The 17,176-nt window shown below is 41.0% G+C and overlaps 1 protein-coding gene and 1 long non-coding RNA gene across 7 annotated transcripts in view; one reads left to right on the top strand and one right to left on the bottom strand.

The window, feature by feature from the left end:
- The window catches only part of LOC117531477 (caskin-2-like), a 74,562-nt gene that overhangs the window by 8,864 nt on the left and 48,522 nt on the right, over positions 1–17,176 (top strand). For all 6 annotated transcript variants that reach the window (XM_034194595.1, XM_034194594.1, XM_034194592.1 and 3 more), the window contains exon 2: positions 124–571. In XM_034194595.1, the coding sequence (XP_034050486.1) occupies positions 478–571 (94 nt within the window). In that variant the 5' untranslated portion in view covers positions 124–477. The remainder of the gene's footprint in view (positions 1–123; positions 572–17,176) is intronic.
- On the bottom strand, positions 3,413–3,818 carry LOC117531479. Its single transcript, XR_004566631.1, has 2 exons — positions 3,713–3,818; positions 3,413–3,523 (listed from the first exon to the last, which is right to left on the bottom strand). It is a non-coding gene; the product is annotated as an uncharacterized LOC117531479 (long non-coding RNA).

Genomic DNA, 17,176 nt, shown 5'->3' with positions numbered 1-17,176 from the left:
GAGTTGATTGTGATTTAAGTTTTTTTTTTAGATTTGTGCACAGTGATAGAAAAATGCCTAACAATATATAATGGTTATATTTTCTAGATGTAAAGTTCTTGATGGTTTGATTTCTTGCTCCAGGGTTCCCTTTGCTTTGGGATGGCTGACTGGGCTTCTGCTGAATCCAGATGGGTGGAGATGGACCAAAAACACAGGCAACTGAAGCTCTACTAGTCCTCACTTAACTGCAGATTCAACCTTTTTGTTGTTGTCAAGACAACTGCTGAAAATGGACCCAAGCTCCTTCAGCGAGAGGAAGAAGACTATCTGGACCAGTTTACTTAACGCTCCTTCTCTAGATGGTGCAAATCCGCCTGTCCTCCAGGATGCAACAGAAAATTACCAACTTAGTCACAAATGTTTGCTCCCTAAGAAGCTTTGACTTAAAAAGGACCTCTGTTGTTGACTCCAAGTAGTTTTAGGGCTGCAGTCAACATGGGCAAGGAACACGATTTGCTGGTGGCCGTGAAGAATGGAGATGTTCTCCTGGTGCAAAAACTTCTCTCCAAAGTCAAGTGCAACAAAACCAGTGAGTACAGACCCAGTCTGATGTGTGTTCTGGGTTTGTTGTTGCCACTTTGAAGCACAGCGATATTGTCGCTTCTTAAACCGAGTGCATTTTCTTTGTGGGAACTGCAGGATTGGTTTCAGCCGTTCCTCCTCCAACAATCAAGTGGGGAACTACGTGAATCTAAGTGGTTTCAAACTGCAGAACAACATGAGTTAATCTCCTAAATGCAGACCTCCACATCTTGCCTGCCTGGCTGTGTGGGTTTTAAGGCCTTTCTTCTTCTCTCTGAGATTTTATATCAGTGCAGATTCCGAGTTGGGCGGCAAACGAGCTAATTTTGCTGCAGCATTGTTGGAAATGACAAGGTTCTCCTTCTCCGAACCCGGGGAAAGTTTAGGCTGTGCGGGCTGTGGCTCTTTGTGGCGTTATCTGTTCTGGGCTTTCGTCAGCGCGGCTTTCTGCTCAGTGATGATTTGCGGGAACAAAGCTGTGGCTGTCAAGAAAAACCCACATCATACACACACACACACACACACACACACAATGAACGCTGCTCGGAACACAGTGTTTAAAGTCTTTGTGATGCTGTTTACTGACTGTGAAAAGTGAAAAAGCAATGCTACCAAAACAGAAGCTACCACTAAAATACCCTTGAGCAAGGCATGTTTTCAATACTCGTGGCTCTATAAGTGCAGGGGTGGAGTTCTGTGGCTGGGCATAAAGGTGTAGAAGTATAAATGTACTTAATCCTGCATGCATGTCCTCCAAAATCACGGCAACAAATAAATGCACAAGTTGCACCAGAATGAAAATGGAAAGTTTTTGTGTCTGTCCACAGTGACGTCACCGTGCCTGCAGCTTACTAGCAGCAGTGGCCGTGCAGGCCACCAAACCTAGGCTTTAAAAATGAAAAAAAATGACAAGTTAATTTTCCAGGACATGTTGGTGGATGCAGAGATGGCTGAGGTTCAAAAACCAAAAAAAAAAAAGGGGGGGGGGGGGGTGCCTGGAATTTCATTCAAAATTTATAGAAGTTGAACCAAGTGTGAAAAATTTTCCACTCAGATTTGATGAGCAAACATTTTATCTCTTTGAGCAGATCTATATGAATCCATGAAACATGTTGAATTACACTAAAATGATCGTATTTTTCGAAGTACAACCCCTGGCAATAATTATGGAATCACTGACCTCGGAGGATGTTCATTCAGTTGTTTAATTTTGTAGAAAAAAAAGCAGATCACAGACATGACACAAAACTAAAGTCATTTCAAATGGCAACTTTCTGGCTTTAAGAAACTCTGTAAGAAATCAGGAAAAATAATTGTGGCAGTCAGTAACGGTTACTTTTTTAGACCAAGCAGAGGGAAAAAAAATATGGACTCACTCAATTCTGAGGAATAAATTATGGAATCACCCTGTAAATTTTCATCCCAAAAACTAACACCTGCATGAAATCAGATCTGCTCGTTAGTCTGCATCTAAAAAGGAGTGATCACACCTTGGAGAGCTGTTGCACCAAGTGGACTGACATGAATCATGGCTCCAACACGAGAGATGTCAATTGAAACAAAGGAGAGGATTATCAAACTCTTAAAAGAGGGTAAATCATCACGCAATGTTGCAAAAGATGTTGGTTGTTCACAGTCAGCTGTGTCTAAACTCTGGACCAAATACAAACAACATGGGAAGGTTGTTAAAGGCAAACATACGAAAATGCACAACAAAACAAATGAGGAATGAATGGGAGGAAACTGGAGTCAACGTCTGTGACCGAACTGTAAGAAACCGCCTAAAGGAAATGGGATTTACATACAGAAAAGCCAAACGAAAGCCATCATTAACACCTAAACAGAAAAAAACAAGGTTACAATGGGCTAAGGAAAAGCAATCGTGGACTGTGGATGACTGGATGAAAGTCATATTCAGTGATGAATCTCGAATCTGCATTGGGCAAGGTGATGATGCTGGAACTTTTGTTTGGTGCCGTTCCAATGAGATTTATAAAGATGACTGCCTGAAGAGAACATGTACATTTCCACAGTCATTGATGATATGGGGCTGCATGTCAAGTAAAGGCACTGGGGAGATGGCTGTCATTACATCATCAATAAATGCACAAGTTTATGTTGATATTTTGGACACTTTTCTTATCCCATCAATTGAAAGGATGTTTGGGGATGATGAAATCATTTTTCAAGATGATAATGCATCTTGCCATAGAGCAAAAACTGTGAAAACATTCCTTGCAAAAAGACACATAGGGTCAATGTCATGGCCTGCAAATAGTCCGGATCTTAATCCAATTGAAAATCTTTGGTGGAAGTTGAAGAAAATGGTCCATGACAAGGCTCCAACCTGCAAAGCTGATCTGGCAACAGCAATCAGAGAAAGTTGGAGCCATATTGATGAAGAGTACTGTTTGTCACTCATTAAGTCCATGCCTCAGAGACTGCAAGCTGTTATAAAAGCCAGAAGTGGTGCAACAAAATACTAGTGATGTGTTGGAGCGTTCTTTTGTTTTTCATGATTCCATAATTTATTCCTCAGAATTGAGTGATTCCATATTTTTTCCCTCTGCTTGGTCTAAAAAAGTAACTGTTACTGACTGCCACAATCTTTTTTCTTGATTTCTTATAGTGTTTCTTAAAGCCAGAAAGTTGCCATTTGAAATGACTTTAGTTTTGTGTCATGTCTGTGATCTCCTTTTTTCTACAAAATTAAACAACTGAATGAACATCCTCCGAGGCCGGTGATTCCATAATTTTTGTCAGGGGTGTATAAGTTGCACCTGCTAAAAAATGCATTGTGAAAAGGAAAAACCGTATATATAAGTCACTCCAGAGCATAAGTCTCACCTTTTTACTGTATGCGTAAGTCACTTTGTAACGCAGCGTTTCTCTGGGGGTGAGTTTAACAGCAGACAGGACCCCAATGTAGCACATGTGCACACCACAGCATGTGCTGTTACTTAACAGCACAGGCTGTGTGGCTGTTAATTCCAAATATAAGCAAAATGGACACAGAAATGTGCACAAGACAACAGACTGGATGTTCTTCAATGCAGTTTAGACAAAAGAAATTGTCAGATGGACATGAATTGTTGGCATTCAGAAATATGGAGACATGAACAGTGGATTTGTGCAGGAAGCCCTTCACTTGTAGCGTGTAACATAAGGACAGTTAAATTCCAAAAATAAACAAGATGGACAAATAAATGTGTGATGAACAGCATATTGGATGTTATCTGATGCAATATGGACAAAAGAAATTGCTGACAAAAAAAGTAAATTTCACGTGCTTCAAGCGCTTAAATGTGTCTCAACGTACAAAATATTGGCTTTTTTTTTTTTCTTACAAAATCTAAACTGAGCAGTAGCAGCTTTTAAAGCTATTACTGGTGTTGTCTCAGCACTGATTTTTGGGGAAAGCTAGGTGTGAGGCGGTGCCGGACACTTGTAGTCCTGAGGGGATTATCAGCAGCACAGAGGATGGACACGGAGCTGAGATAGAAGGTTTCTTCTCTGATCGACCATCTGCTGACTGTGTGAGCTGCTCACTCAGTTTAAGGCGATTTAGCTTCCTCCTTTTTGCTTAGCTGTTAGTTAGGTGCCCTTTTTTGTTTTTGGGACACGAGCAACGCAGACGACTGCAGGAATTTACACAGATTCAGGTGTTTTTCAAGCAAAATTTCTATTATGCAAACAAAATGTTCATGCTAAGATAGAGAAATATGAAAACACCTGTTTACACTTTTGCATAAAATACCAGTGTAGCAAACATACGTTAACAATAACAAAGGAAACACTAGGTGGCAGCATAATTTTTCAACGAAAAACATTTTTCTGAAAACTTTATAAAAATATAAATGGAATCCTTGCACACACTGGCACTAGTGCAGCGGTAACTGTGCACAAACCCACATTAAAGTAGTTCTCATACCTGTCTGAGTTTTACGCAGTTTCATGCTATAATGGGTCAAAATACAGCTCTGCTCATCTTGGCTGATTTCCCCAAAGCAGCACTCACCTGGCCACGTTTGGTGCAGAGTCCTTCTGAGAAGACACACTACTCAGCAAAAGACGGGAAAAGTTGTTCTTTTCTGGAGTTTGGCGGACTCCCAGCCACCGCAACTACAGTAAGTTCACACACTTGGCTCAGAACCACCTGGTGTAACTCCATGTTTCTCTGGGTGAACTTGGTGTGCAAACCATTCTGAGTTATTGATGTCTTGTGGTAATTCTTTCCATGCTTGGTGTGAAAATTGAACACCAAAGTGAGTTAATCCTGCACTGGAGTTTTGCTGACATTGCGGGTTTTTTCAGGAAATCGCCAGGTCTGCCCAAGCCGTCCTGAGCCGAGAGTCCACTGAGCGCCATAAAAAATGACTTTACTTGACTTTTGTTGTGTAGAGTGGCTGCTCAGGAGGACTCGGTGCCGAACACGGCCAGGTGACAGCTGCTTGCGGAAATCAGCAGATTTGTAACGCGACCCGTTGCGGCACAAAACCTGGCCAGGTGCGAGAGCTGCTTAAGAACAGTGTGACAGCTTGACCCGTAAAGCATCTGTCACATCAATGGGAATGGAGCAAGGTGAGTGTGGTCCCTTCCCCCACCTTCCCCATGAAGAGGGTCATTAGAGGTTCTCTAAATGCCCCCTGATTACAAAGTCTATTGTTGCAACACGTTTGCTTTCATCTCGACCCAGAGCCCAACCCTGTGCTCTGTCACGGCAAACACACAGCCTTTGAATCTTTCTCGGCACACAGATGGACAAACAATCATGACACAAAGGCAAAACATCCTGTCTGAACATTCATGTAGAAAACCATAAACGCATCCTTCATTTGTTCTCCTACAAAAAAAATTTGTGACGTTCCATGCAGAAATGCTATGAAGATTAGGGTTGGGACGACGAGTCATAATATTCAATTGCAATTGGCTAATACCTTAATCGTCTACTCATTTTCTTATAGTTGACCAGTAGGGTAATTCAGACTGCATAATTTTCTGGCAAATTAATGGTAACCCATTACTCTTCCACCTGGCGCTCGGCTTGAGGCTGCCTCGTGCAGAGTTGACCGACATTGCTCTCCGAGCACAGAAAGACTCGCTTCCAAATATCAGGAGCTGAAGAAAGAGATTGCGCCACTTTTTTCCCCCCGTACCATCCTGAGCTGATTGAGCCAAGACCAAGTCGGGCCGAGGTTGTTGGGAGTCCACTGAGCTTTCAGAAAAAAAAAAGGCGACTTTTCCCAACTTTTGTCGAGTGGTGCTTCACTCGGAAAGCAAAGTTATATCTGTGTCTCCTTTTTGTTAAGTGATCTGATCCAGTTGGTAACTTAAAAACCGCGATCCAATTCGATGCGTGAGTTTTGTGTGTGGTTATGCACCAAAACATCCATGAAGTAGTAAAGTGAAGTAGTAAAGTAAAAAAAAAAAAATCTTTTCAACAGCTAATGAGCTAACTGGGCTTAAGAGTATTCTGCATTTTTGTCCAGACGGCTGCAGCTGAACAGTAGGTGGGAGAGGGTTTGTGAGTTCACGGTGCAGCAGATATGCAGACGGTAATCCTGACCCCGTTCCTCCCTGACAGATGGGCAGCCTGTCTGGGACTGCCGAGGAGTTTACTGAAGGAATTAAGCAGTGTGTGCGCAGTTGTGACAGAGTCCTTTAGTGTGCAGTAACTCACTTTTTATGACTTGCTCCAGGCTGCACATAGGTGGATATGACACTTATCCTCATGCAGTGCAATTCTTTTCGCATGTTACTTGATAAAAAAAACTCAAAAGTAAAAAAACGTCTCAGGTGATGCATTCAGGTGTCACTGTCTCCACACACCACACAGCTGTGGATGCATTTAGATTCCTCTCTCTGATGTTCTAAAAATGGAGGACAAATCTAGACCAGCACTCAGGTGCCTACAGTAGTTCTGCTCCTGGGTAATTCCATGTCAGATCAACAGATTTTTGCAATATTTCCCCAACTGACTATCTTGGATTTGTTTCACACTTCTTGTACATAACATCATTGTTCCCAGCAGCTAGCATGCAGAATATCTGGCTTGTGTCAGCCTGAGTTTCTGAGATATGAAGGCTTTAAAAAAAAGGGGGGCTGCGGCAGATGGAGCTGGAGCAAAATAAAATGTTGGGTGGGATCTGGATAAAGGATCAAAGCTAGTCCATTTTAAATTCGCTTTTAAAAATAACTAGGCTTTACCAAAAGGGATTATTGCAGGAAACAGTCTCATTATCACATCACATGGCTGATGGAAATTAGGAGTAGGTGTTGTCAGTATCGGATCTGTGCCACCTGCCAGATCCGTTCTGCGTGTGACGGAGGCCAGCAGGAGATGCTGTGCATATAGTAGTCAGTAAAAGACACTTTTGCCACTGACGCCAGGGCCCATGGGTTTCAGGCTCCTGGTTAGCGCGCCTGCCTCCCATGCTGAAGATTGTGACCTCGCATCCCGTGAGTGGAGACAACACATACACAATGCAGAGGTTAAATGTGCATGCACGCAAACAGCCCAAAACAGCGGGTGTCTGGCGGTCTTTAAGACCCTGTGTCCATATAGTGAATCGAAAGGCACAGAGGGAGCACCCAAAAAAGCTTAATCTCAGCAGTTTCAGTGTTTTCTATTGGGGAAAATAGTGTTCCTTGTTGGATTTGTGTCTATGACAACAATAAACAACTAGCTTACAATGTACAGTGGTAAAAAGTACTCACCCTCAGCAAAGAACCTACCGACTGTCCAATTTCCTATCACAGATGAGTTTTGAATTATTTTTGGTCTCATTTGCAATCAATTTTGAGTGAAAAATCAGCAAAAGTCCTGTCGCATTTGCCTAAAAAAGGCACTGCAGTGACATCAGTCTTTCCGAAAAGTTGACAGATTTTCAACTTCAAAGTACTCAGAGCTGGCGCCCCGCAAAAAATTAGTGGTCTGCTGTTAAAAAAAAAAAAAAAAAGACACTGGGTGTGACATTTTTTTCCCTCCGTTCTCATTTAGAGCAACTGAAAAAAAGACTGGCGCACAAACAAAAAATGCTATATGAACATGGGCGGAGTTAGAAAACTTGAAAGAAAATGACAGCAAAGTTTTATTTATTTTTTTCCCCCGCTGGAAACGGTTTCAAATTTAGAATACAATATAAGAAATGAAGTGTGGCCGTTTGGTGTTTGACAAATTGTCCACATTACCGAGCAGCGAGAGCGTATTGATCGTTTGGCTAAATGAGAAACGTAGTGATTTTTCCGTCCACGCCGGATGGTGTGACCTCACGCTGGTGTGTGGCATCATGTCGTTAACGAGCCAGAGGGTTCAGAGAAGAGAGAAATCATTTTGTTATTTTGACCTCAGCAGTATTATCGTAAATGGCTTAAAGGTTTTAGCAGAGGAAGGAACAAACCGTCGGCGGCTTAAAGAGGTCACAGAGCCTCTGGTCTGGAAAATCCTGACTTGGATTTGAGAAACGGTTTAATAAAATGACAGCACGCATGGCATCTTGAGTCATACATCCCAGAAGCAAAACTCGATCCTGATCGAGAAGGGAATGCCCTGACTTTAAAGAATGTTCAATAATCTAAAAAAATTGCGATAAATGTGGTTAAATGTTGCACACAGCTGTCACAGGGGACGATTCCACAGTACAAATCCTCATCAGGTAGCTGAACCTTCGATGAACCTGTGTCGTTTACTGCAGCTGGGCTTTCTTTGCGAATAATTGAGGTTCTGGGATCAGGATTCTTTTCTGTTCCTCAGCTGCCTGACCAACAGACGAGAAGCAAAGAAAAAAAAAAGGAAATTCCTGATTTGAGCAAAACTGAAGAGGGCGGAATTGTTACGTTTTCCATTTGGATTTGGTTCAGGATAGTCACAGATTCTTACAGTTTGGGGAATATTCTGGTTTCCTCTGCGAAGGCTTTTCTGTCTTTTAACAGGATTACTCAAAAGGTTTTCAGTCATTCTCATTCACACTATAAAATTGTTGTAAATCCAACAACACAGCACTACCGCGTCCTCATCTGTACCAGTAGTTTTTACGTCATTTACTGACGGGCGTCTTGCAGACCAACTCACTAGCGGTCTCCGTTATTTGTGTACTTGCCTTGTTAAATTCAGAAATTAAACTGATTTGAAGTTTGTATTTTATTTGTTTGTTTGTTTTTAAATTTGTGCTACACTCAGGAGAGACTTGAGTTATACTTTCGAAAAGTGAATTTTAGTTGAGTGGCCACTTGAAAGCTGCACTGCTGGTACTGTTAACGTTTGAGGTGGCGGAAGTAAATATTCTTCATAACGGAAGCAGCTATCAGCTAGCTAGTTGTGTTGCATTGTACAAATGTTACAAAAATACATTAATGTTAATAAGTATGTATTATAATAAGTAATTAAATGTAATTATTAATTTCTTGTTCAGGTATCAGGTTTGGTAAGTAGCTAGCCTAGCAAAGAACCACATTGGAAATCAGTGACTTTTTGCTTTCATGTGTTATTCTGGTTTTTAATGCTGTCATATATACGTTTTGTGTGTATGTATCATTATTGGCTGATTAAACAAAACAAAAAAGTAGCCCAGTTCCCAACGAGAGAGCTAGCTTAGCTAGTTAGGATGTTTCTGCTCAAAATGGACCTCCTTGAATTTGTATATTAAACATTTCAGACTCATTTAATTCATTAAATTATGTTTTTTCTGGCGTATAAGTCATGTTTTTGTTTTTTTGTAGTTTGGGAAGTCCTGCGACTTATACTTTGCCATTACTTATTTACTGAGTAATCACACATTATTATTATTATTATTATTATTATTAATAACTACATATAGGACTTGCTAGGAATTAAAGCACAAAACGTAAACTTCAATAATAAAAGAATAAATGACAGTAATAAACAATGCACAAAAATCCCAAAATCAAAGAACTGATAATATACCAAAGAACAAGTTGTGGTTTTCTTCATAATTTGAGAGGTCCTGCAACTTATATACTGAAAAATCATACATTTGTTATTAATAATGACAATTATAATGACTATTTATAAAGGAATTCCCAGGAATCAAAGTACCAAACAAAATAAACTTGAATAATAAAAGAATAAATGACCATAATTAACAGGATTTTCCAGTTCAAGATGTTTTTTTTTAACAGGTGTGACTTAAGACCACGCCCACATCACCTGCAGTCTATAAAAAGCTTGTTTGTTTGTTTAAGATCAGGAAGGTTAGACTGTCTGTGCAGTTGCTAGTCAGGACCCAGGTTGGTTTCCGTGAGTTGCGACAAAACGATGTTGTTTTCCAGGTTTCTGTGTTGGAAAAAAAAGAACAGTGCAGGCAGTAAAGGCGGGGCACTGAAACAAGTCTGGTAAGTAAACAGCTGATTTGAATGCCATGGAAAGTGGTTAGTCGCTGAGCTGCAGGGTTGAGACTTATGTAATTTCACACCCGCAGCTGTGTTCACGCCTCTAATAACCTGCTGTGTTTGGACGGCAGTGTGTTGCTTCATGTGCACGCCGATCATCAGTTTCACTTCCTCGCCGGTTCACCGTGGGCTAATATTGTGTACGTCTGACCTAGTTGCCAGCGGCACTATGGGACTTTATTGCCCTCTGCCTTGCAAAGAACAGCAAATTTACTGAATAATGTGGGCCGGATCCACTCACTCGCCGAGGATCATTTCTCAAAACCCAGTTCCAGCTTTTATTCTTCCAGAAAAATACTGTGCATCGGATGAAGAATTAATGAAGTTTAAGTGTGTCGCTTGGAAACCCCTGAGTGTTTACGCTGTCCTCTCCTGCCTTTGGATTGTTAGAAAACTTCAGCATTATAAGGCTGCAGAACATTTTGCACACTGTCAGGAAACTCTGTCTCGCTCGCCGGCCTAATTGAAGACTTATGCAGACTGTGCTTCAGGGCTTGTTTTCCTCTGCGGGTAGTTTTACAGCCTACGTTCACTCGGCATTAACATTCGTCACATTTCACATTGTGTGTCTGTGATTTTTAGCAGGATTAAGTTGCCTTCACACTGCTGCAGTCAAAAGTATTTTAGAAGCACCTCCTCCTCTGTGGTGTATGTGCTGTGTTATGACTGCAGTGTGCAGCAGGTTCCATATATGCACCACGTCAAAAGTTCAAATTTCATGAACTTTGACCTAGCAGCCAGTGCTGAGGGTGAGTACTTTTTACCACTGCACATTGTAAGCCAGCAGTTGTCAGACAGAGATAAAGATCAAATAAAAACATGACAAAATTAGTGTAACAGTATCAACAAATACAAAACGTGGAAGTAAAGTCATCACAGGGGTGATACCAAGCCTGCAGGTTTACATAATCTTGCACTGTACAGTATTTTACCAATTGTTAATCATAGCATTCGATTTCTGATTAAGATACAGTCATATCCATACATATTTGGACAGTTGCATAGTTTTGTTTTGTTTTTCCTTTTATCTTTAATTTTGCCTCTGTACACAATCCACAGTAGAGTTGATATGAATCAACCAACTGTGATGATCTAGTCAATGACCCCAATGCAGAGAACCACAAGGTAGGGCAGTTTGAACAGGTTCTATGGGCCATGAAAAATTGGCTTGCTAACTACATTCAGCAGGCAGGAATAGTTGGTTATACTGCCTTTGGTCCAGTAATCAGTCTAAAATAGACTCAGCTTGTCTGAGAGGGGAAAATCATCCATCCATTTACCATACCTGCTAGGAGTGCCGGTAAAAAATTGATTCACGTCTGAATCGCGATTCTTATTTATTAAGATTCTGAATTGATCCAAAATGTTCAAGAATCGATTATTAAAAAGCATTTTTATAACATTTTCTTGCTTACTCGCTGTGCGTACTGTTTGTCAGGCAACAGTCTTCGTACTGCAGCGTCCCTGCTAGGGGAGGGTCCAGCGTGCTTCAAACATTCGTGAGCTGCAGCTTAGCATGGCGGGTGAAGAGCTAATTCAGCCAGCAGCGTCTTTGCTGAAGGCAAATGTTTGGGCGCATTTTGGATTTTATTATTTGCTGCGTAAGAAGGAGCTTGACATGACTTATGCAGTGTGCAAAATCTGCAAAATGAAAGTCAAGTACTTCGGAAACACTTCAAATCCTCAAGACCACATGCTACGGCATCACCCAGAGCTAAAAGAAGCAGAGCAGCAGTCTCTGCCGACTACTGCCCAGCGCACACTCCATCACTTCACTAAACTGCCAGCCAACTCTGAATGAGCAAAGCGGATAAGTAAAGTTACATCTTTAGAATCACTTGATTAACCTTGTAAAGCTGCATTTTCTTAAACATAAACATTTTTTAAGTAATATAACTATTTCTCAGAGCTCTTTCAATCGAAAATCGATTCTGAATCAAATCGTCACCCCAAGAATTGGAATCATATTGAATTGTGAGTTGGAATCAAATTGAATCGTGAGTTGTTGTAAGATTCACATTCCTAATACCTGCTTACTCCAATCAAGGGTCACAGGGACTGGAGCCTATCCCGGAGAAAAGTCACAAAACATAAACCCAGAGCCCTTTGGAGTTCAGTAACCAGAGAGTCTGTCTAGGGGTTAGGCAGCAGAAGTGGCCAAAACAGAATAAGATCAATAACCAGGAGATGTCAAACCAGAGAGTCCATAGAGCAGGTGCAAATGGGAAGCAATAAGGAGTCCAAAAACACTGAAAACGGCTCATAAGACCGCAGGCAAAAACAGAGGTCCAGAACTAGAGCAAGGCTGGTAACACAGAGTTGGTAAACACTGAAACTTGGAACGCTAGAAAGCAGGGTAGAACCTAATACAATCTGGTAGCTAGGGGATGTTTTTAAAGAGCATTTACAGGACGTGGCGGTCAACAACCTGGAAGACAAAACTAACACAGTGAGATGGTCAAAATAAGATACAGAGTGGAAACTAAGAGAAATACGACAGGGGACCTATAACATGGACAAAGACACGGAAACATGACTGGAGCTAAAACATGACCCATGACATCAACTTGTAGAAGTTTAACAAAACTATTGCATTAGCTGTTTAAGAATTATGGCCATTTTTATAGACAACACCTCCATTTTCAGAGGTCATAAGTAATTTGTCAAACTAAACACAAGAAAAAGAAGAAGTCCTGTACAGGCCCTGAGGCCCATTGGTGGTAAAGCTTATCGCTGGGTTCTGTAGCATGATGAGCACGAGAGTCTACGACTCTCAGTGGACCAGCTGCCAGTCCATTACAGGTTACTTCCACAGCCAGAGCTGGTATCCATTTCCAGCTAGGTGGATTGGGACAGTGCAGAAGAAGTGTCTGGTCCATGAACACAGACAAATGGCAGGTGTACATATTAGTACACCAACTCCTTATGCTGGAATTAAAGAGAGTACTGGTAATACAAATGGAAACTTTGACACAATGGATGTTTCAAGTGGTCAATGACTCCCAAAGCCACATATCTGGACTGTGCTTAAAAGTAGAATCTGTACCAGGAAAGCAAGAACTATATTTGCCGTTAGCAAATTCATGCAAGAAAAGTGGTCCAATATCCAGCCTGAGTTCTGCCAGAACCTTGTTGAAGGCTACCACAAGCATTTGTTGAAGGTTAAACCTGCTTAAGGAGCGTTCAGACAAACTGCGGCTATGTTCTCCTCGTACATCTGGAGTTGCACGAGGAAGGAAATTCAGTAAAATCCACTGTGGCAGCCCTGAGCCAAACACAAGAAGCCAAAAGAAAACAGCATGTGTGTTTTTGACCTTGTTGAGTTTTGGCAAACCTAAAATTGATTAAAGCTTGTGCATCAAATTCCCTTTTATTTTAAATGTTGTGCTACCTTTATGTCCCAGAAGAACATTTCAGAGCCCAACGTTGTCCTTGATAAGTGTATGTAAACATCTGGCTCCAGCTGTGAGTAATGCAGAACGGGAAGCGTTATCTTTGAAGAACAGCAGAATGACTGCATGCAGAAACAAGTCCATTTCTAATGAAAGACAAAATTAGGAGTGGACTTGTTTCTGCACGTTTTGGTGCCTCATTAACAATCTTTGGGGGGTGGGGGGGTGTTGGAGATAGATGGCGTGAAGCTGAGACCCCGGTCTCCGGCGCTGCTTTAGGTTTGAGGGAGTGTGTTTACCTGCTCGCAGTAATCAGTGTGTTTAGATGGATGTGTTTCTCAGATAAGCGTTTCCCTTCATGAGGTCTTTACCTGACCGCAAACGGTTTATCACGACAGACACATGATGCTTTAAACTGCCACCTTCTCCTCCTCCTTTGTGTTTTGGTTCTGCCCCAGGCCACTGTGGCTTCCCTGTTTGGACTCTGGCCGCCTTCTGGTCCTCAGGGCGTGAGGAGGTTCATCCCAACCCACAACTCCTGAATCAAGTGTGCTTTTCTGCGCTTTTGACAATAAACAGTCTCTGTGGGTGGAAGTGGGGTTTCAATTCCCTGCAGTGCAGCTCCAAGGAATAGTTTCCAGACTAGAGAGGGAACTCTTCAGCACAAAAATGTTACCAACAATCAGCTACTGTTATTTCTGACATTTTTTTCTTTCCCCCTTGCTATCAAAAGTGCTGCAGTACATTTTAAAGTGCAACTTTGATGCATATAATCCAAATATGGCATTTCTACCCTGCACGTAAGTGAAGTTGCACAGTATGTATGTGTGTGTGTGTATGGACAGGATAACTCAAAAATGGCTGGACGGATTTCCTTCAAACCTGGTGGGGATATTACTTGTATAGATATCTACAGGTGATTAGATTTTGGAGTAATTTGGTCAAAGGTGAAGGAAAACTTGATTTAAAAAAATATGTTTTTTGAATACGTCAACAACCATGAAGCCCAGATGGATGAGCTTGTGTGTGACTTCATAATGAATGAATTATCGGTGCTGATAATTCATTCATACTAGTTCATACTAAAGTTCAACCGATTATTGGCCTGGCTGATAATTGGCTCCGACATGTTTAGCCGCATGTTCTCCTTGAATTGCTGGCTGTCTGAGTGGTGTCCAAAAAATGAGGTGGGCTTCATAGATAATTGGCAAAGCTTCTGGGGAAAACCTGGTCTTGTTAGGAGAGACGGCATCCATCCCACTTTGGATGGAGCAGCTCTCATTTCTAGAAATCTGGCTAATTTTCTTAAATCCTCCAAACCGTGACTATCCAGGGTTGGGACCAGGAAGCAGAGTTGTAGTCTTATACACCTCTCTGCAGCTTCTCTCCCCCTGCCATCCCCTCATTACCCCATCCCCGTAGAGACGGTGCCTGCTCCCAGACTACCAATAACCAGCAAAAATCTATTTAAGCATAAAAATTCAAAAAGAAAAAATAATATAGCACCTTCTACTGCACCACAGACTAAAACAGTTAAATGTGGTCTATTAAACATTAGGTCTCTCTCTTCTAAGTCCCTGTTGGTAAATGATATAATAATTGATCAACATATTGATTTATTCTGCCTAACAGAAACCTGGTTACAGCAGGATGAATATGTTAGTTTAAATGAGTCAACACCCCCGAGTCACACTAACTGTCAGAATGCTCGTAGCACGGGCCGGGGCGGTGGATTAGCAGCAATCTTCCATTCCAGCTTATTAATTAATCAAAAACCCAGACAGAGCTTTAATTCATTTGAAAGCTTGTCTCTTAGTCTTGTCCATCCAAATTGGAAGTCCCAAAAACCAGTTTTATTTGTTATTATCTATCGTCCACCTGGTCGTTACTGTGAGTTTCTCTGTGAATTTTCAGACCTTTTGTCTGACTTAGTGCTTAGCTCAGATAAGATAATTATAGTGGGCGATTTTAACATCCACACAGATGCTGAGAATGACAGCCTCAACACTGCATTTAATCTATTATTAGACTCTATTGGCTTTGCTCAAAAAGTAAATGAGTCCACCCACCACTTTAATCATATCTTAGATCTTGTTCTGACTTATGGTATGGAAATAGAAGACTTAACAGTATTCCCTGAAAACTCCCTTCTGTCTGATCATTTTTTAATAACATTTACATTTACTCTGATGGACTACCCAGCAGTAGGGAATAAGTTTCATTACACTAGAAGTCTTTCAGAAAGCGCTGTAACTAGGTTTAAGGATATGATTCCTTCTTTATGTTCTCTAATGCCATATAACAACACAGTGCAGAGTAGCTACCTAAACTCTGTAAGGGAGATAGAGTATCTCGTCAATAGTTTTACATCCTCATTGAAGACAACTTTGGATGCTGTAGCTCCTCTGAAAAAGAGAGCTTTAAATCAGAAGTGTCTGACTCCATGGTATAACTCTCAAACTCGTAGCTTAAAGCAGATAACCCGTAAGTTGGAGAGGAAATGGCGTCTCACTAATTTAGAAGATCTTCACTTAGCCTGGAAAAAGAGTCTGTTGCTCTATAAAAAAGCCTCCGTAAAGCTAGGACATCTTTCTACTCATCACTAATTGAAGAAAATAAGAACAACCCCAGGTTTCTTTTCAGCACTGTAGCCAGGCTGACAAAGAGTCAGAGCTCTATTGAGCTGAGTATTCCATTATCTTTAACTAGTAATGAGTTCATGACTTTCTTTGCTAACAAAATTTTAACTATTAGAGAAAAAATTACTCATAACCATCCCAAAGACGTATCGTTATCTTTGGCTGCTTTCAGTGATGCCGGTATTTGGTTAGACTCTTTCTCTCCGATTGTTCTGTCTGAGTTATTTTCATTAGTTACTTCATCCAAACCATCAACATGTTTATTAGACCCCATTCCTACCAGGCTGCTCAAGGAAGCCCTACCATTATTTAATGCTTCGATCTTAAATATGATCAATCTATCTTTGTTAGTTGGCTATGTACCACAGGCTTTTAAGGTGGCAGTAATTAAACCATTACTTAAAAAGCCATCACTTGACCCAGCTATCTTAGCTAATTATAGGCCAATCTCCAACCTTCCTTTTCTCTCAAAAATTCTTGAAAGGGTAGTTGTAAAACAGCTAACTGATCATCTGCAGAGGAATGGTCTATTTGAAGAGTTTCAGTCAGGTTTTAGAATTCATCATAGTACAGAAACAGCATTAGTGAAGGTTACAAATGATCTTCTTATGGCCTCGGACAGTGGACTCATCTCTGTGCTTGTTCTGTTAGACCTCAGTGCTGCTTTTGATACTGTTGACCATAAAATTTTATTACAGAGATTAGAGCATGCCATAGGTATTAAAGGCACTGCGCTGCGGTGGTTTGAATCATATTTGTCTAATAGATTACAATTTGTTCATGTAAATGGGGAATCTTCTTCACAGACTAAAGTTAATTATGGAGTTCCACAAGGTTCTGTGCTAGGACCAATTTTATTCACTTTATATATGCTTCCCTTAGGCAGTATTATTAGACGGTATTGCTTAAATTTTCATTGTTACGCAGATGATACCCAGCTTTATCTATCCATGAAGCCAGAGGACACACACCAATTAGCTAAACTGCAGGATTGTCTTACAGACATAAAGACATGGATGACCTCTAATTTCCTGCTTTTAAACTCAGATAAAACTGAAGTTATTGTTCTTGGCCCCACAAATCTTAGAAACATGGTGTCTAACCAGATCCTTACTCTGGATGGCATTACCCTGACCTCTAGTAATACTGTGAGAAATCTTGGAGTCATTTTTG

This window comes from Thalassophryne amazonica, chromosome 18 (genome assembly GCF_902500255.1).
Source record: "Thalassophryne amazonica chromosome 18, fThaAma1.1, whole genome shotgun sequence".
In the NCBI taxonomy this organism is placed as follows: Eukaryota; Metazoa; Chordata; class Actinopteri; order Batrachoidiformes; family Batrachoididae; genus Thalassophryne; species Thalassophryne amazonica.
The sequence above is the reverse complement of the archived record's forward strand: the minus strand, read 5'-3'. Positions and strand labels throughout refer to the sequence as shown.